At 42.8% G+C, this 21,306-nt stretch overlaps 1 protein-coding gene across 1 annotated transcript in view; it reads right to left on the bottom strand.

Annotated features, from left to right (window-relative positions):
• TBKBP1 (TBK1 binding protein 1) overlaps positions 1-21,306 on the bottom strand; it is a 303,529-nt gene that overhangs the window by 140,917 nt on the left and 141,306 nt on the right. The window contains exon 6 of the mRNA XM_077459725.1: positions 16,926-16,987. Within this exon, the coding sequence (XP_077315851.1) occupies positions 16,926-16,987 (62 nt within the window). The remainder of the gene's footprint in view (positions 1-16,925; positions 16,988-21,306) is intronic.

Raw genomic sequence — 21,306 nt, 5'->3', positions numbered from 1 at the left:
ACAAGCCCATCAGAGTACCCAAGCACCTATCTGGAGCCCATCAGATTACCCGAGTACCTGTCTCCAGGCCATCAGAGTATCCGAGTACCTGTCACAGTTCATCTGAGTACCTGAGTACCTGTCACAGTCCATAAGAGTACCTGTCACAGTTCATATGAGTACTTGAGTACTTGTCACAGTCCATATGAGTACCCAAGTACCTGAGTACCTGTCACAGTCCATATGAGTACCGAGTACCTGTATCCACCCTTCAGAGTACCCGAATACCAGTCACCAGCCCATCAGAGTACCCGAGCACCTATCTGGAGCCCATCAGATTACCAGAGTACCTGTCTCCGGGCCATCAGAGTACCCGAGTACCTGTCACCAGGCCATCAGAGTACCTGAGTACCTATCACCAGCCCATCAGAGTAACCGAGTACCTGTCACCAGCCCATCAGAGTAACCGAGTACCTATCTGCAGCGCATCAGAGTACCCAAGTACCTATTTGCAGCCCATGCCTCATAGAATATACGTTGGGGTGTTTGCTTTCCAAAATGGGGTCATTTTGTGGGTAATTCCACTGGACAGGTGCTCAAGGACCTTCAAAAGTGTGATGGAAAGGAATAAATTGAGATGTGTAATTTATGCTCCTAGAACACCTGAAGGAACTACTTCAATGTTGGGCCTCTGTATGTGGCCAGGCTGTGTAAAAGTCTCACATATGTGGTATCGCCGTACTCGGGAAGAGTAGCAGAACATATTTTGAGGTGTCATTTTTGCTATATACATGCTATGTGTGCATAAATTGACAACTTTGTGTAAAAACAAAAAGCGTTTTAATTTTTTCCCCACATTTTCCAAAAACTTGTGGAAAAAAATGAACCGTTCAAAAGACCCATTATGCCTGATAGATTATACGTTGGGGTGTTTGCTTTCCAAAATGGAACACTGTATTGAGGTGGTTAATCTCAATATAAATACAGCTGTTCTGTGAAGCCCTCTGAGCTTTGTTAGAGAACCTTAGTGAACAAACAGAATCATGAAGGCCAAGGAACACACTAGACAGTCAGGAATAAAGTTGTGGAGATGTTTAAAGTAGGGTTAGGTTATAAAAAAAATATACAAAGCTTTGAACATCTCACGGACCACTGTTCAATCCATCATCCGAAAATGGGGAAAAAAAAGAGTATGGCACAACAACAAACCGATCATCCACCTAAACTGACAGGCCAGGCAAGGAGAGAATTAATCAGAGAAGCAGCCAAGAGCCCCATGGTAACTCTGGAGGAGCTGCAGAGATCCATAGCTCAGGTGAGAAAATCTGTCCACAGGACAACTATTAGTCGTGCACTTCACAAATCTGGCCTATATGGAAGAGTGGCAAAAAGAAAGCCATTGTTGAAAGAAAGTCATAAGAAGTCCTGTTTGCATTTTGTGCAAAGTCATGTGAGGGACACAGCAAACATGTGGAAGAAGGTGCTCTGGTCAGATGAGACCAAAATTGCACTTTTTTGGCCTAAAAGCAAAACACTAAGGGGTTGATTTACTAAAGGCAAATAGACTGCGCACTTTTGAAAGTGCAGTTGCTCCTGAGCTTAGTAAATGAGCAGAAGTCCTGATGACATCTATCATACAATCATGTGCAAGCATAAAGGTTTTTTTTTTATCTTCCTTGCATGTGATTGGTTATTCTTTGCAAAGTGAAGCTTTATCCCTACTAAGCTCTGGGGCAACTGCACTTTGCAAAGTTCACAGTCTATTTTCTATTTATTTTAGTAAATCAACCCCTATGTGTGGTGAAAAACTAACACTGCACATCACCCTCAACACACCATCCCCACCGTGAAATATGGTGGTGGCAGCATCATGTTGTGGGGATGCTTTTCTTCAGCAGGGCCAGGGAAGCTGGTCAGAATTGATGGGAAGATGGATGGAGCCAAATACCAGGCAATCTTAGGAGAAAACCTGTAAGAGTCTGCAAAAGACTTGAGACTGGGGCGGAGGTTCACCTTCCAACAAGACAACGACCTTAAACACACAGCCAGAGCTACAATGGAATGGTTTAGATCAAAGCATATTCATGTGTTAGAATGGCCCAGTCAAAGTCCAGACCTAAATCCAATTGAGAATCTGTAGCAAGCCTTGAAAATTGCTGCTCACAGATGCTCTCCGTCCAATCTGACAGAGCTGAGGTATTTTGCAAAGGGCAAAAATGTCCCTCTCTAGATGTGCAAAGCTGGTAGAGACATCCCCAAAAAGACTTGCAGCTGTAATTACAGTGAAAGGTGGTTCTACAAAGTATTCAGGGGGGGGCTGAATACAAATGTACATCACACTTTTCACATATTTTTTTGTAAAAAAAAACATTTAGAATTTTTCTTCCACCTCACAATTATGTGCCACTTTGTGTTGGTCTATCACACAAAATCCAAATAATATACATTTAAGTTTTTGGTTGTAACATGACAAAATGTGGAAAATGTCAAGGGGTATGAATACTTTTTGAAGTCACTGTATATAACTGTCTAGACAAATTGTAAAAATCTGGAAACCATGGTAACTTGTCTAGGAAATAATATAAATCCTATTAAGTACCCTTTGACTCTACCAATTCTTAATCCACCACGCATTTTAACTACCTATCCAAATCTCCATACAGAGTGAATACACGTGAAACATTCAAAAAATTATTATTTGTTTTTTTTTTATTACCGGGCGACAATAGAATACCAAAATAACTATACAGAACCCAACAGTTTATATAAATGTGAATACACTTCAGTGGCTCACTTCATCTGTTCTTGACCATATGCTGTTATTCAATGCTTGAAAATAACAGACATTTTTCCAACTATTCGAGAAAGACTGCACCATTTGATTCAAAATATTACCCGTTATTGTACCTAACCTTTATTAAAATAAAAATACAGTTTAAAAAAGTTAAATGCGACCTATTAACTGGAAAAATGTCAGCTATGCAGTAGTTTGCTCCCAAAGGAAGCTGTAGGGAGTCTGCATATCATCTGATGCATTCTGAGATTCCTTCTTCAAACCCCAACCTCACTACAAGAGTTGGAGGAAGGAACCACAGTGAAGACTCCTGAAAGTGCCACATGCCATAAAGTGTGGATGCAATTGGGGAGATGAGTATTTTACCTCTTCTTTTGCTCTTTTTTCTTTCTTTATTGGCAAAACAGTACCTGTACCTTATGAAACCAACAGGGCTTAATAAAGTCTGAACAGTGCAAAAAAGAAAGAAAATAATAAAGAAATAAAATAAAATACACCACCTCTGCTAGCATATGCAGCCAGATTTACATGTATTTGAATGAGATTTTAGGCTGGGAACGCAATTGAAGGGGCGCATCCCATAACAACATTAAAGTGCAGAATTGCTTGATATAGACTCATTATGCATCAACAAAGGTAGAGGCCTCTTCTAGCCATCTGTCCTATATCTTGTTGTATTTATTAGGACAACACCTATGCATGTATAGCACCTTTTTTGTAGGGGAAAGTAATGTTAACAGCCCTGATCCATTGATTAAGGGTCGGGAGGGGACTCCCCAATCCAGATCTTAGCAACCTGCTGTCTAGCTGTAAAAAGCGTTTACTGTAAGAAGGTGTTCAGATATTTGGGCTCCTCGGAAGTAGAGAGGAGGCCCAGTATATATTGTCTTAGGAATAGGGACAGGGGGGAACCTATTTGGTTGTGGAGAAATTTGAAGAAAGGGACAGGACCATTGTAAATGATAAAATGTGCCCTTGGGGTCACCACACTTAGGGCATTCCGGGTTATAGCTCGGTCTGCACCTTGAGAGGCAAATGGGAGTAAGATAGGTCCTGTGTAATATGTATAAATGCATGAGCTGATCAAACAGTTGGAGGGAAACAGATTTGCACACTCCCAAGATCTCACCCCACTCCTCATCAATCATCTCCCCCACATCCGCCAACCAGCAAGACTTCAATTGGCAGGCTTATTCGGTTGCAGTGGGCAGAAGGAGTTGGAGAACATTTTACTTTAATTCCAGCCTTTAGTCTGTTGGACTACGTCTCTACTAACTTTGCACATCTAGACTTTGCAATATTTGCACACTCTTCTTTGCAGAACTGCTCAAGTTCATTTTGATGGTGGTCATTTGTGGACTGGAGTCTTTAAGTCATTCCACAGATTTCTCCTTCAACCACTGTGTGGTCATTTTTGCTGTGTGCTTTGTGTCATTGTCTTGTTGGAAAAAAAATCTTCTTCCCATTGACAACTTTCTGGCAGAGGGCAGCAGATTTTCCTCAAGAATTTGAAGGTATTTTGCCCCATCCATTTTTCTTCTATCCTGACAAGTGCTCCAGTCCCTGCTGCAGAGAAACACCCACAAACAAAATGATATTGTCACCTCCATGCTTTATGGTAGGAATGGTGTTATTTGAATGGTGAGCTGTATTGGATTTCCACCAGACAAAATAATTAAATATTAGTCTCATCTGATCATAACACCATTTTCCATGTGGCCTCAGAATCTTCAAGGTGCGTTTAAGGTCGTCATTAATTGGCCTCAACACCAAACAATATTTCTGGCGGAAATCCAATACTGCTCTCCATCCAAATAACACCATTCCTACAGTAAAGCATGAAGGTGGTAATATCTGGTTATGGGGGCGTTTCTCTGCAGCAGGATAGAAGAAAAATGGATGGGGCAAAATACCATCACATTTTTGAGGAAAATCTGCTGCCCTCTGCCAGAAAGTTGTCAATGGGAAGAAGATTTACTTTTTAACATGACAATGACCCAAAGCACACAGCAAAAATGAACACAGAGGTTGAAGGAGAAAAAGGTGAATATCCTTGCATGGCTTAGTCAGAGCCCAGACTTAAACTCCATTGAAAATCTGTGAAATTATTTGAGGACTGCAGTCCGCAAATGGTCACCAACAAATTTAACTTGAGCAGTTCTTCAAAAAAAGAGTGCGCAAATGTTGCAAAGTCTAGATGAGCAAAGTTAGTAGAGGCAACAGACTAAAGGCTGGAATTAAAGCAAAATGTGGTCCAACAAAATACTGACATAAGAGGGTGATCCTTTTTGCAACTCAGTTATTCTGTTCTTGATTTTTATTTCTATTTATTTCTGACATGTTGGTGTTATATCTTTCACTTGGATGTTATAAGTTGCCCTAGTAAATACAGCTGGATACAATAAAAGATGTCTTCATTTCAGGCTGCAAAGCAACAAACTGTGATTTATTTAAAGGGGGTGATTCTTTTTTATACCCACTGTAGATCACTCAGAACACTGCTGATCTCCATCAGTACTAGTATATGTAAAGCTGCAGACACAGTCCATCTCTGGCTGTTAGGTCCCAGCACATATGCAGCAATCCAACAGGTCTCTCTCCCAAACTCCTACTTCCCACACCTAATACAAAGAGCTTCCTGTTTTATGTGTGGCTTCCTGAAGGCTGCTTAACCAAGTAAGGACTGGAGTCCCCGTAGTCAGGAGTGGAGGTCCTTTTCCCACCCGAATGCCACTCCAGACCTCCAAAATTCCGGGTCCCAAATAAGTCTCTATTAACACTGAAAGGACACCGAGTCAGTCCTCTCCTTTACTTGACTACCCCAGAATTTCTCGTCCATACTGTACATTGACATCAATCTTTGCCCTCAAGAAGCTAACAATCTAAGGTCTATATCTTCCATACATACATATACACACACAGAGATACTAGGGTTAGTTTGCACAGGAGCCAATTAACTTACCAGCATGCCTTTTTAGTTTGTTAGAAAACCCAAACAAGCATAGGGAGAACATGCAAACTCCATGCACAGTGTCCAGACTCCAGACATTGATTTAAATCAGGCAACTCAGTGCTGTAAGGCAGAAGTGCTAACCACTAGCCATTGTGCTGCCCTTTTAAAGTAAACAGGCTGATGGTAACATAGGAGTTTAGCATGCATAGGTAACAACCTCTGTATACAAATTTCCCCTTACTTCTAGTCCTCCTGGCACTGAATAAGAAAGGGAGAGTAAAGCCTCGTACACACAATCAGATTTTCTAATAGGAAATGTGTGATGACAGGCTGTTGGAGGAAAATCTGTCCGTTTGTATACTCCATCGGACAATTGTTGTCGGATTTTCCGCAGACAAATGTTGGATGGCAGGCCTTAAAATTTTCCGTGGACAAATGTCTGTTGTCGGATTTTCTGAGCGTGTGTACACAAGTCCGTCAGACAAAAGTCCAAAGTAAAAACATGCATGCTCGGAAGCACGGACAAGCCAGAAGCAGTCGGTCTTCTAAACTAGCGTTCGTGATGGAGAATTAACATTCGTGACATGGCAAATTATCAAATCTCGAAATGCAGCGCACATTCTCTTCTTCTTTAATGGAATAATAATGAAGCTGCTTTGTTGGTGATACTGGTGGAGTTATTGCAAACACATTTTCAAAGGCTTTTTTTTTCTACTGATATCAAGAATAATATTATTATGCTTGTTATTTTTTTAAGTTAACACAACACCATTATCCTGTAGTTTTTAAGATCAAAGATACAACTATGTTTGTGCCCCTTGTCAATTTTACATTGTATTTTTTTTTAATGTAACTGCCTACTCCCAAACTGTCATTTGAAGTAAAACATGTAGCCAAGTATTATTCTACACAATTTTTTTATTGTGCATTAAAAAAAGAAAACAAAATTAGACATGCTATCTGCCAATAGAACTTAACCAAAAAGTGCATTCTATGCATACAAAAATATAGAAAATATACCAAATCAAATCATTATTCAACCAAAAAATTAAATAAAAGCATGCATGTGTCCTGCTTCTTAAAATAGGGGGTCAGCAATGCCAGGAGTTGTTGAAAGCAGGGGTCCGTCATCCGGAGATAATTTTGAAAAACATCTGGATTATTCTCCTGGAGCTCCCGCAGCAAAGGCATATGACATAATTGGTCATGATTAATAAAGCAACCAATTTTTGGTCCAAGAAATCCTCCTCCTGTTCCTGGACTGGACTTGGGTTAAAGTAATAACTCCAGTCATTAATAAATAATACGTTATCTCCTCCAATTCCGCAACATGGCTGGTTGACGAACGGCCGTTCAGGAACTAAGTGAAAAGCCCGAAATGAAAAGTGCTAAATGAAAAGCACAAAACGAAAGGCACAAATCAACACTCGCCAAACTTCTACTAACACAAAATTTGCAGAAGGAGCACAAAGGGTGGCGCTAAGGGTGTACGTCACTACATTTGTGTCTGTTGGCCGACAATTCCTTGCCGTTTGTATGCAAGACAAGTTCCTGTCGAACGCCCTTAAAAAAAAAGTCTGAGGTTTTGTCTGCCGAAAATCAGATCGTGTGTACGAGGCTTAAGGCTACTTTCACACTTGGGTGTTGGGGCGTGGTAAAGCATTACTATTTTTAGCGGCGCTTTACTGACGTTTTCTACTGAGCTTTTCGGCTGATAGCAGGGAGCTTTTAACCCCTGCTAGCAGCTGAAAAAGGGTTAAAAGCGCCCCCAAAGCGGCGCCTTGCCGGCTCTTTGGCTGTGCTGCCCATTGATGCTGCTTGCGGGACTTTTTTTAGCGTCCTGCCAGTGCACCGCTCCAGTGTGAAAGCCCTCGGACTTTCACACTGGAGCGAGAAGAGAGGCTCTTTGCCCGTGCTATTTTTAGCGCAATAGCACTTGTAAAATGCCTCAGTGTGAAAGCAGCCTAATGCCGCATACACATGGTCGGACTTTCCGGCAGAAAAAGTCAGACGGAATCATTTCATCGGATATTCCAAACGTGTATAGGCCTCACCTGACTTTTTTTTCAAAAATTCTGAGGGACCTAGAAATTGAACATGTTTTACATCTTTCCGACGGAATCAATTCCTATCGGGAAAACCGTTCATCTATATGCTATTCCGACGGACCAAAAAACGACGCATGCTCTGAAGCAACTACAAGACGGCAGCTATTGAACTTCCTTTTTTCTAGTCCCATCATACGTGTTGTACGTCACCGCATTGTAGACGGTCGGACTCTGTTGTGATCGTGTGTAGGCAAGACCGTTTCAGCGGAACTCCGTCGGAAAAACCGTCAGAGTTTATTCCGACAGAAAAAAACAGTCGTATGTACGCGGCATAAATGTTACCAATGGAGACATAATTTGCTTTGTGCTACTATGCTATGCTACTCCCACTAGGACAATTTTCCTTCACTTCCTGTCCTGTTTCACACAAGTAAATCTCCCAAACAGGCACACAGTAGTTGTTCCAATAAAAAAATAAAATAAAATAAAAAAAACAGCTAATATTTGTGAAATAATATATCAGAATATTCTCACTGTACGCTTAGATGTGTCAGAAATTTTAAATATAGAAAATCACTATATTTCGAGGAGAATAGCTCAAAATTCTAAAATAATGTCTGAGAATTATAATATATCAACTGAAAATTCTAGAACTTTGAAAAAATTTAATGCACTGAGAAATTATCTCTGAATTCTGAAGTAAAATATAAAAATTCTGACATATATCAGAATTCTAAAATATATTATCTTGGAATGTTCAGAAATACTAAATAAGAAATCTGATTGTCTCAGAATTGTCTTTTTCTTCATCACTTTGTTTCAGTGCTTCTTTGTAACATAAAAAAAAATGACATGATATGCAGGACAGCAGATGGCGCTCAATTACCGAATAACACTATCAATCAACCGGAAGAACCATTTGTGAGGATTCCTGGTATGTGTAACAATGATCTATGTGAACATTTGTGTAAATTTGCTTTATTTTGGCACGTTCTGCAGAGTTTCCATGTGAAAATGGGACACCCTGCAAGTTTTCCTCCTCATATCAAAGGAATTTTGTTGCCTAGCTGCATGCTTGTTATAACTACAGATTAACGACAAGGCAAAAATGAATTCTAAGTAGAATGTTAGTGAAGTTGATTTCTGAAAATAAAAGGGCACGAAGGGCAATGTCAGATGCTGACAATGATCTACTTCAGCTCACCATAAGTCTATATGGGAATTGCTCTCCGTCTGGTAAAAAAATGGCATCAGCCAAAGACATGCAGTTACCCACAGATAACCTCCTCCGGCTTCTATGGGGACTGGACATAACTGCCGGTCCATTGACCTCACAGTGAACAACAAATCAATCAGGCTGGTAAGAAAATGTTCATCTCTACTGTTACACACAGAATGATTTACTAAAACTGGAGAGTGCAAAATCTGGTGCCGCTCTGCATAGAAACCAATCAGCTTCCAGGTTTTGTCAACACTTAACCACTTCAGCCCCGGACCAATAAACACCTTAAGGACCAGAGGTCTTTTTCCAATTTCGCACTGCGCTGCTTTAACTGGTAATTGCGCAGTCATGCAATATTGCACCCTAACGAAATTTGCGTCCTTTTCTTCCCACAAATAGAGCTTTCTTTTGATGGTATTTGATTGCCTCTGCGATTTTTATTTTTTGCGATATAAATGGAAAAAGAGCGAAAATTTTGAAAAAAAAGATATTTTCTTCTTTTTGTTCTAAGAAAAATCGAATAAACTAAATTTTAGTCATACATTGAGGGCAAAATTTATTCAGCCACATGTCTTTAGTAAAAAAAATGTCAATAAGCGTATATTTTTTGGTTTGCGCAAAAGTTATAGCGTCTACAAACTAGAGTACATTTTCTGGAATTTACACAGCTTTTAATTTATGACTGCCTATCTCATTTCTTGAGGTGCTAAAATGGCAGGGCAGTACAAACCCCCCCAAATGACCCCATTTTGGAAAGTAGACACCCCAAGGAAATTGCTGATGGGTATGTTGAGCCCATTGAATATTTATTTTTTTTGTCCTAAGGGATTGAATAATGACAAAAAAAATAAAAATTTTACAAAAAGTTGTCACTAAATGATATATTGCTCACACATGCCATGGTTATATGTGGAATTGCACCCCAAAATATATTCCGCTACTTCTCCCGAGTATGGAGATACCACATGTGTGGGACTTTTTGGGAGTCTAGTCGCGCACGGCACCCCGAAAACCAATCACCACCTTCAGGATTTCTAAGGGTGCAAATTTTTGATTTCACTCCTCACTACCTATCACAGTTTCGAAGGCCATAAAATGCCAAAATAGCACAAAACCCCCCCAAATGACCCCATTTTAGAAAGTAGACACCCCAAGCTATTTACTGAGAGGCATGTTGAGTCCATGGAATATTTTATATTTTGCCACAAGTTGCGGGAATATTACAAACTTTTTTTTTTTGCACAAAGTTGTCACTAAATGATATATTGCTCACACATGCTATGGGCATAAGTCAAATTACACCCCAAAATAAATTCTGCTGCTTCTCCCGAGTACGGGGATACCACATGTGGGGGACTTTTTGGGAGCCTAGCCACGTACGGGACCCCGAAAACCAAGCACTGCCTTCCGGATTTAAATATAAAATGCTACCAAAAAAACTGTTAGCGATCGCAGGGATCAGGCCTGACTCTGCGATCGCTGCAGTTATGTGTTTAGTGTTTTGTAAGTGACAGTGATCGATCGATACTGCACTTGGGTGGGCTGGGCAGAGGGGCAAAACGCAGGTGCTAGCAGGTATCTGGGCTGAACCTGGCGGTGAACCTAAAAAAATAACTAGCTACCTAGCAGCACTAGTGACACTAATGCAGCGATCAGAAAAACGATCGCTTAGTGACACTTGCAAAAGGGGGTGAAAGGGTTAACTAGGGGCAATCAGGGGGTCAAAACCATTATTTGGTAGTATATCGGGGTACCTAGCGCTATAAAAACCTGGCGGTGAACCTAAAAAAAAAAACTAGCTACCTAGCGACACTAATGCAGCGATCAGTTTGTGTGCCTGTGTGTACCTACATGTCAGTGTAGTGTTGGTGCACACTTACTTTTAGTCTTCTCCTCGTAGTCCGGTCAAAAAGACCGCCCGAGGAGAATGACATCACTTCCTCCTTCCTGTGTAAACAATACACAGTGGGAGGAAGCTTCTCATTGGCCAGCGAAACTGCAGCGAACCGGACCGCCGTATCCAGCGGGAGGGGGTCCGATCGGACCCCCCACCCGCTGGAAGGCAGGCACGTACATGTACGTGCTTGTGCCTGCCTGTGCCATTGCGATGACGTACAATGGCAATACGGTGGTCCTTAAGTGGTTAATTGAATAAGCTGAAGTTAAAAGCTGAATGGTTACCATGCACAGCTGCAGTGGCGCCACTAGAGTTGGTGTCACCCCTCCTCCACCAATTCAGGTCCCCCTTCAGTACAGACCCCCCCTCCCACAGTACTGACCCCCTTCCACTAACTACAGACCCCCCTCCTACAGTACAGACCCCTCTCACTCAGTACAGACCCCCTCTCCTCAGTATAACCCCCCCATTAAGTACCGACCCCCTCCCGCAGCATAGACCCCTCTCCCTCAGTGCAGACCCCCATCAGTATAGACCTCCCCCTCAGTACAGACCCCCCTCTTCCTCAGTATTGAACCCCCTCCCTCAGTATAGACCCCTTACTCAGCATAGACCCCCCAGTACAGAACCCCTCTCAATCAGCATAGACCCCCCTCAGTGCAGACTCCCTCAGGGCAGACTCCCTCCATCAGCATAGACCCCTTTCAGTGCAGACCCCTACTATCAGCATAGACCCCCTCAAAGCAAATCCCCTCCATCAGCATAGACCCCCTTAGTGCAGAACCCCTCCATTGGCATAGACCCCCCTCAGTGCAGACTCCCTCCATCAGCATAGACCCCCTTCAATGCAGACCCCTTCTATCAGCATAGACCCCCCTCAATGCAGACCCCCTCCATCAGCATAGACACCCTCAGTGCATACCCCCAACATCAGCATAGACCCTCCAGTGCAGACCCCCCATCAGCATAGACCCCATCAGAACAGACCCCATCAGCATAGACCCCCTCAGTGCAGACCCCCTCTCCCTCAGCATAGACCCCCCTCAGTGCAGACCCCCCTCTCCATCAGCATAGACCCCCTCAGTGCAGTCCCCCTCCATCAGCATAGACCCCCCTCAGTGAAGACTCCCCTCTCCATCAGCATAGACCCCTCTCAGTGCAGACCCCCTCCATCAGCATGGACCCCCCTCAGTGCAGACCCACTCCATCAGCATAGACCCCCCAGTGCAGACCCCCTTCTCCACTTGTGCTAGTAGTCCTCCCCTCCCATAGCGCCTCCAGCACATGTCTATCTACAAATACAATACACTGTTCAGACCGCAGAATAGCGCGGGATATGCACAGAGGAGTGAGGAGGCAGCTTAGATCTGCTCCGCTGAGGGACACAGATCCCAGTGTAGGGGTGTGTGGACCATGTGATGCCGCTGCCCACAGGTGTCACCCCTCTGGTGGGAGTCACCCCCCGCACCCCCCCCCCAGCTACGCCACTGCACAGCTGCACAAGATTTTGCACTGTCCCGTTTGGTAAATCAATCCCACTGTGTGAAGTAGCACTGAAATTGTATACCAGTGCCATTTTCCTCCTCATCCTCTCCATTCACATGAATACAATCTGCTATCAACTCATGTTTCGAGGAATGCTGCTCCATACTGGTGACTGAGCATGGTCAGAGTGTACATTCATGTCTAAATGACCTCAGAGATCTATTGGTATCTTAGGGTTGGGCTTGACCCCTTAGTTCCAAGGTCCAAAACATAGATGATTGAGTTTGGGGTGGACGAACCTGACTGGCCTCAACCCAATAGAACACCTTTGGGATGAATTAGATTGGAGACTGCGAGCTAGGCCTTCTCGTCCACATCAGTGCCTGACCTCACAAATTTGCTTCTAGAAGAATGGTCAAACATTCCCATAGACACTCCTAAACTAACCACATTAACTTTATTGGCATCCCAGTCTTAGTAAGTAGGGTTCAATGTTGAGTTGGTCCACCCATTTGCAGCTATAACAGCTTCAAGTCTTCTGAAAGGCTATCCACAAGGTTTAGGGGTGTGTCTATGGGAATGTCTGACAATTCTTCCAGAAGCACATTTGTGAGGTCAGACACTAATGTGGACGAGAAAGCCCCTGACTCGCAATCTCCGCTCTAATTAATCCCAAGGGTGTTCTGTTGGGTTGAGGCCAGTCCACCCCAAACTCATTCATCCATGTCTTTACGGGCCTTGTTTTGTACACTGGTGCACAGTCATGTAGGAACAGGAAGGGGCCATCCTCAAACTGTTCCCACAAAGTTGGGAGCAGGAAATGTCTTGGTATACTGCCGCCTTAGGAGTTCCCTTCACTGGAACTAATGCCGCGTACACACGGTCGAATTGTTTGACGTACTTAGTCCGTTGAAACACATTTCAGCGGACAATCCGCTTGTGTGTGGGCTTCAGCTGACTTTTTCAGCGTGCAGTCCGGAGTACTAAGAATTTCGGATTTTCCAAAAATCTGTCCGTCGTACTTTGGTTTCAGCGGACAATACAGTCGTCAGTATGCTAGTTCCACGGACTAAGAATGGCGCATGCCCAGAAAGGATTTACACAGCGGAAGGGTGCTTTGCTGTGTCTTGGACTTCCTATTTCTAGTCCCGTCGTACGTGCTGTACACGTCATCGCGCAAGCTTTCGACGGACTGTTTGTGTATCCGTGTGTGGTCAAGTCCGTTCAGTGGAAACTACGATGGATTGTCCGTCGGATTGTATGACGGACTAAGTACGCCGTACAATCCGCTCGTGTGTACGCGGCATAAGGGACTAAGTCCAACCCCTGCAAAAACAACCCCAAACCATAATCCCCCCTCCGCCAAATGATTTGGACCAGTGTACAAAGCAAGGTCCATAAAAACATGGATGAGTGAGTTTGGGGTGGAACTTGACTGGCCTCACCTCAACCTGATAGAACACCTTTGGGATGAACTGTGAGCCAGGCCTTCTCTCCGACATCAGTGTCTGACCTCAAAAATGTACCGTATATACTCGAGTATAAGCCGAGATTTTCAGCCTCTTTTTTGAGGCTGAAAGTGCCCCCCTCGGCTTATACTCGAGTCATCGCTGTCTGTCTGCCCGATCAGCGTGTCGAGCAGACAGACAGCGGCCATTCTAGGATTCAAAGGCCGCGCCTCCGTCTCCGCCTTCGCCTGTGATAGGCGGAACACTGAATTTCCCAGCAGTCTGTGTTCCGCCTATCACGGACGTCCTCTCATCCTCGTCCGTAGTATGAGGATGAGCGGACGTCCATGATAGGCGGACCACTGACTGCTGGGAAATTGAGTGTTCCGCCTATCACGGACATCCGATAGGCGGAACACTCAATTTCCCAGCAGTCAGTGGGAAATTGAGTGTTCCGCCTATCACCGACGGAGGCGCGGCTTTTGAATCCTAGAATGGCCACCGACGAAGAGCTGCGGGACGGGCCGGGACGCAGGCCGGGACGGGACGCAGGCCGGGACGCAGGCCGGGACGGGACGCAGGCCGGGACGGGACGCAGGCCGGGACGGGACGCAGGCCGGGACGGACACAGGCTGGACACAGGTAGGCTGCACGGACACACACACACACACACACACACACACACACACACGGATGCATGCACACACAGGGATGGATGGACACACACGGATGCATGGACACACACACACACACACACACACACACACACGGATGCATGCACACACACAGGGATGGATGGACACACACACACACGGATGCATGGACACACACACACACACACGGATGCATGGACACACACACACACACACGGATGCATGGACACACACACACACACACGGATGCATGGACACACACACACACGGATGCATGGACACACACAGGGATGGACGACACACAGGGATGGACAGGCATGTCTCACCCTCGGCTTATACACGAGTCAATAATTTTTTCCAGTTTTTTGGGGGTAAATTGGGGACCTCGGCTTATATTCGGGTCGGCCTATACTCGAGTATATACGGTACTTCTGGAAGAATGGTCAAACATTCCCATAGACACACTCCTAAAGCTTGTGGACAGACTTCCCAATAGAGTTGAAACTGTTATAGATGTAAAGGGTGGGCCAACTCAATATTGAACTCTACAGACTAAGACTGGGATGCTATTAAAATGTATTTGCATGTAAAGGCAGGCGTCCCATTTGGTATATAGTGCATACAAATGATTTTAAGGCAACTGGTCCGATCAGTCGTTTAAATCTTCACCCAAATGAACTTTTACTAGTATCATTGATAAAATTGGTGCGGCATGTGAAATACAGATTTAGATTAAATATACATTTTGTGTGAATAATCTGCATCTGAATTTTAAACATGAACTCAAAGGATTTAAATTATCTATAAGTAAGCAAACCCAATGGAAATTGTTGACTTTTTGGACAAAGTTGAACAAAGAATGGTGATATACTTGAATTACAATACAAGAAAATGCACCCTTGCCTTTATAACCTGGTATTGTTCCCTTAAGCAGAAATTACTTCTTCCAGATGTTTGTGGGTTTTCTTGCATGAACTGCCCATTTCAAATCCCCCACAACATTTCAATGAGGTTCAAATCAGGGCTTTGTCTAAGCCAGTTCAGACATTTTTTTTTCTTTTTGAACCTGTTAGTAGGTTTGTTGTTGAATTCAGAGTTGTCTCCATGAGACAATGAGAAAAAAATCAAATCATTGGCCTCTAACATGGAACATGCGATTCTAAATGCATGGATTTGAAGTGGTAATAAATATAATGGTGGAGTAAATATAGAGTGGAGAGGGATTAGAATGCTTGTCAGGTTTTATTGATGTCTGTGCCCCCATTAAGGAGACTCACCCACTTCATTTGTCCTGTTTACTATTATCATTGAAATTGAAGGTAAAAGAAAATCTCACATTTTGAGTTGCTCCAAGAAAAGTCATGGAGGGTTCATCTTCCAATAGGGGCACTAGTTCTGGTGACCCTGGTGATGTCCTGGGATTCACTCACTTTAGAGGGAGTTCCTCTCACTTCCTGTTTGGCTATGGGACAGGAAGTGAAGATAAATCTTCCCAAGGGGACACAAATGGCGGAAAAAAATAATCTGACGGGGGTTATAACCCTCCCTTGCTTTATCCAAAATTTAAAAAAAAGTTTTGCCTATAGTTCTACTTTAACCCCACTATGTCCGCTTTATGTGTCATTCTATCACTTTTACCTACAGGCACCGTTGAGTGAAGATCTAATGTTTGCCTGTTCTAATATGTAAAAAAAAAATGAAAATTGTATCATACTTACCGTCATTTTCTTTACCTGGTGCCTATCCATGACAGCATACGTATGATAGCAGCCCCACCTACTTCTGCCCACAGGACAAATGAAGAGCTATAAAAAGTTACCACCCACACAACAGCCCCTTCCCTGTACTGGTATGGCTAGGAATGAACTGCTGCCATGGATAGACATCAGGAAAAGAAAATTACGGTAAGTATGATACAATTTTTTCCTGGTGCCTCCATGACAGCATACGTATGATAGATCAATAACTAGCTATCAGGATGGGAAGCTTCAGCAAATTCTATTATAAGATAGTGAGTAAGCTACTGACTTTCTGCCAAAGACAGGTGGAGTGAGGCCCATCAGTAGTGCTGAAAGAATGCGCCATAATAGACCTGGATTGGCTCCCCCGGCCTGTCATGTTGGCTGACATCTCTGCATAAGGTGCCCACGATGTTCAGATGCTGCCGAAGGAACATACAGCAATTACTTTCGGTGGTTGCAGCCCAGGAATGGGCTGTTGTGTGGGTGTTAACTTTTTATAGCTATGCACTGGTCCTGTGGGCGGAAGTAGGTGCGGCTACTATTATACATATGCTGCCATGGAGGCACCAGCAACGACAATTTCCATGGGGATACTTACTTTTTCACATGGCTGTAGATTAACATATGCTTATTGAAAACAATTTTCAGTATTGCGATCTTCATTATTAATATTATTATAATAAAGAGCACAGCAGATCACTTACTGGTCATCGCCCACTTCCTTCAGCCATGCCATCTCCCTCTGCGTCTGTCCATTTGCAAGTTCCTAGAGCCACAGTAACACATGAACATGTCAGCAAAGTCACTTTCTGTGAGAGAGCTTAAGATTGTAACATAATGCAAAGATATATAAGCATTTCACAATGCAGTATAATAAGGCATGGCATATGGCTTTCATAGAATTTTACCCTCAATTAAAACAAAAAAGCTGAAACAAAAAAACTTGGTATGCATACCAAGCATTTACATGTGGCCATCATGTCTATGAACAGCAGCAAAAACGATAACTGGGATCTGGCTGCAAAGGTAGCACAATTACTTTCCACCGACATTTATACATCACCATTACAGATCGGTAAATCTTCCTCTGTTCACATCCTCTTTTTGAAACTTGAACTAACGCCCCATACACACGATTGGAAATTCGGCCAGCAAAAGACCGATGTGAGCTTTTGGTCGGAAAATGCGACCGTGTGTATGCTCCATCTGACTTTTGCTGGCTGAATTCCCACCAGCAAAAGATTGAGAGCAGGTTCTCAGTTTTTCGGTTGTAAAAAGTTTCGATCGGAAATTCCGATCATCTGTAGCAATTCCGACACGCAAAATTCCTACACATGCTCAGAAAAAATTTGACGCATGCTTGGAAGCTTTGAACTTCATTTTCTCAGCTCGTCGTAGTGTCACCACGTTCTTGATGGTTGAAAGTTCAGCGAACTTTTGTGTGACCGTGTGTATGCAAGCCAAGCTTGAGTGGAATTCCGTCTGAAAAATCGTGGATGCTTTTTCCGACGGAATTCCGAAAATCTAATTCTGAAAATCCGCTTGCGTGTATGTGGCATTAGTGGCAAATTCCATTAAAGTCTATGGAGGCCATTCTTGATTCTAAATTTAAGCTATTTTCAAGGCTACTAGGCAAGCTGCTGTCAAAAAAAAGGTACGGGGAGCTGGGCACTTCCATGGGAACATTTAACAAAGAAACAAAAAATTGTCTTTTTAATTACCATACACAACTCCTTAAAGAGGCATGGCTAAAGTCGGGGATTTCTCTGCACCAGGTTTTTATTTTTAGCAAAGTAACATTCAGTGTGTTTCTTCCTTTGGATGGTTATTATGTTGTATCAATCATACAATCATAGATAGGCTTTTCAGGCTGGCACTGTCTTGCTGACCAGAAAGAAAGGGTGGAGGTGCCCCCAATCAAAATCATTACAATTTGAAATAAAAAAGGCTTGTTTGGGTAGTTTTGACTGTGACACCTAATAGAATTGAATTTACTGATGGAAGTAGCAGACAGGAAATTTTACTCTTAAATAAAAAATTGCTAAAGATCTTTAATTCATTCAAATTATCCACTGTCAAAACAGTTTAATAGTATAGTTTGGAACCTTTTTTTTTGTGCAATACCACATTGCATTGTCTTAGAAGTTTAGTAAAATGTCAAAACAAAGTGCACAAAAGCACTTCAAAATCACAACCCTGATTTGCGGAACCCCCTCCTACTCCTGTATTCCCATTATTCCATAAATATTCAATATATAGACCTCAGGTATGTAAAAAAAATTGTCTATCTTCAGGACAGAACATGAGCAGTTGAATAGAAAGAGACAGGCAGTTTTTATCTTGAAATAAACACTAGTTTATAATTTCTAGAGAGAAGAGCCACAAATATTGTACAGTGGCTGGTTAGGACAACAAATGAGGGAGAGACGAGACTTGTTTTTATCTTGAAATAGAAATTGAATGTATTACTTGAAAGACAATAGCAAATATTTACAGTGGCTTTCCATTCATCAGTTGCCCTTAAAGTGGTAGTAAATTGCTGAACCCCCCCCACCCCCCCCCCCCCCCAAAAAAAAAAACCTGCAAGACAAAAGCATACTGGGCTAGTATGCATTGTATTCTAGTCCATTATGAAATACTTTAGAATGAAGACCCTGCAGCAGCGCCCGGTCACTGCTGAGGGGGCTGGCATGTTCCCTCTGCATTTCTTCCGGGTTTGCGTGCTCCAGTGCTGTGAGTGGCCAGAGCCGCAATGACGTCACTCCGGCACATTCGCGCGGGAGCCCTCTGTTCCAGCAAGGAGCTCTAAAGTTCCGGCATGATAAGCCTTATTATAGGCTTACCTGTAGGTAAAAATCACCAAGCGGGCTAAACAACCGCTTTAAAAGCTATACTATAATCACCTGAAGTCTGGCAGTCTGAGACTCACTTTGTCCAAGCTTTTTGTGCTGCATCCCCTTGCATATTATTTAGTGGAAAATATTAACATCCATCTTTTTTTCTTCTTTATTTTTATTTAAGTTACATTTTTGCTTTTATATGTATTTACTTTTTATTTTATTTTTTGGTATTGATGAGTTGCTTTGGTTGTACACAGCAGAGGCCCACCAGCAAATCCCTCTGCTTTGCCAACCTAATCTTTTGCATCTCAGGCAGCCAGTTACATTTTTAACACTACAATAATACCCCTTCTGTGCTATAGTCAAATGAATGGAATCCCAATAAAATGAAAAGATTACCAGCTAGGAAGAATGCTGCAAGAGGAACCCAACTGACATTTTGTGTAAGTCTTTCTCAATTGACAAAAGGTGAAGAGAAGACAACAAAAAAATAAGATTTTTGACTTACCAGTAAAATTTGTTTCTTTGAATACAGTACAGGACAGTATAATACAGTGAAGGCGAACCTTGGCACCCCAGATGTTTTGGAACTACATTTCCCATGATGCTCATGCGCTCTGCAGTGTAGTTGAGCATCATGGGAAATATAGTTCCAAAACATCTGGGGTGCCAAGGTTCGCCATCACTGGTATAGGACATGCCCTATGTAACACCTCCCATTTGAATAGGAAATCATATCCCATAACATATATACCTGGAGAACAGGGCAGAGCTAGGACCAAGAGAAGCTGGTGAAGATCAGAGGGGACGTGGACAAACAAAGGGAAAGGTAACAAATTGGAAGTGCTGAGCACCTACACCAAAACGCAGATGTATGTCAGGATGTCAGGAGAAAAAATGAAAATGTGCAAGTAAGCATTCATGATGTCCATGGAGGCCAGAAGATCTGCAGAAGGGAGGAGGCAATGACCGACCTGGCCAATTCTATGTGAAATATGCAGGTACTAGTAGAGGGTTTTCAGATATAAAATGGGCCAAATTTCTCCCTTTGCTATGGAAACTGTGAAAAGGTTTGAATAGAAATCCTGAAAGCATTCCTTTTTTTGGGTCTGGAATAATAACCCCCTGAGCAAGGAGCTGGTCAATTGGAGCAAGAGGATCCACCCATCTTTGCAGGGAAGTAGATGTAAACACAATGGCAGGCAGGATGAAGGTCGGAATGAAGGTCAGGATCATCGGATTGATAAACTTCTCTGTTTCTCTTTACTGGGATTAAAGTAGAATGGTGATAGTCCCGGTTCCTGCCCTGAAATTGTGTATTTCAGAACATTAGATGGTCATGGACTTCACAGTGCGCCAGTGTATGGGAGACATTACAGCCATTCATCCTGCGATAGCCGTTCCTAAGATCTTCCGTGCAAGTTAAAGGCCTTGGCTGGGCTAGAGCCATCTGCCTATTTTGGGTGCTATCTGCTAAGCAAGTTTTTCTTAAGGTGGCGGTGCACTTTTTGCTGTGAATCACTGTGGTGCCATTAAGAAAAGGATTTATTCTACTACTTTCAATATGCAAATATTTTTATGACATTCAATCAAGGTTCCTTTTGCAACAGTTGGGACTTTTCTAGAGTGGCTTCTCTTATTATTTCTTTTTTTTTGGTTGTAAACACAACCTTTAAGATCTCATATAAATTTTAACATGATGATATCACTCGGAAAGCCTATTTTCATTTTAATTGCTAGAAACTATATGCTCTGCTGTGCCAATGCTTATTGTCGAGGTATATTGCACTGTTGCTACCTTTAAAAAAAGGGCTTTTGAAAAAGACTTGCAGCCAACAACAGGAAATATGCTCTCTGGAAAAAACAAACAAATGCAGCCTGTTATCTCCGCGGTTCATGTGGAGAGGGACAGACCATGTATAGGCTGCAGGACATCAGCAGGTTTAAGATAAAATTAGGGCCATGGACAGATTCGGCTCTGAAATACCTTGGTACATATATACCCTCCTGTTTATCTCCTACCTTTGACCTTAAAGGATAAGTTCACTTTTTAGAAAAGAATAATAAATGCACTTTTTTTTTAGCGGGTAAAAAATTTGCATGTGGTAGTTTATTAGAAACTACAAGCTGACAGCCGCAAAGGATGTTGGCGCTTGTAGTTCAGTCACACAAAGAGCTGTGTGAATGAATTATGTGGTTGTGTGGGCGGAGCACGGCCGCAACAACTTCAAAAAGTGACGGCTAG

Source organism: Lithobates pipiens, unplaced genomic scaffold (assembly GCF_037356315.1).
Source record: "Lithobates pipiens isolate NorthernLeopardFrog02 unplaced genomic scaffold, aLitPip1_a1.2 Scaffold_28, whole genome shotgun sequence".
Classification (NCBI taxonomy): Eukaryota; Metazoa; Chordata; class Amphibia; order Anura; family Ranidae; genus Lithobates; species Lithobates pipiens.
Note: the sequence above shows the minus strand (reverse complement) of the source record. Positions and strands in the feature narration are given on the sequence as shown.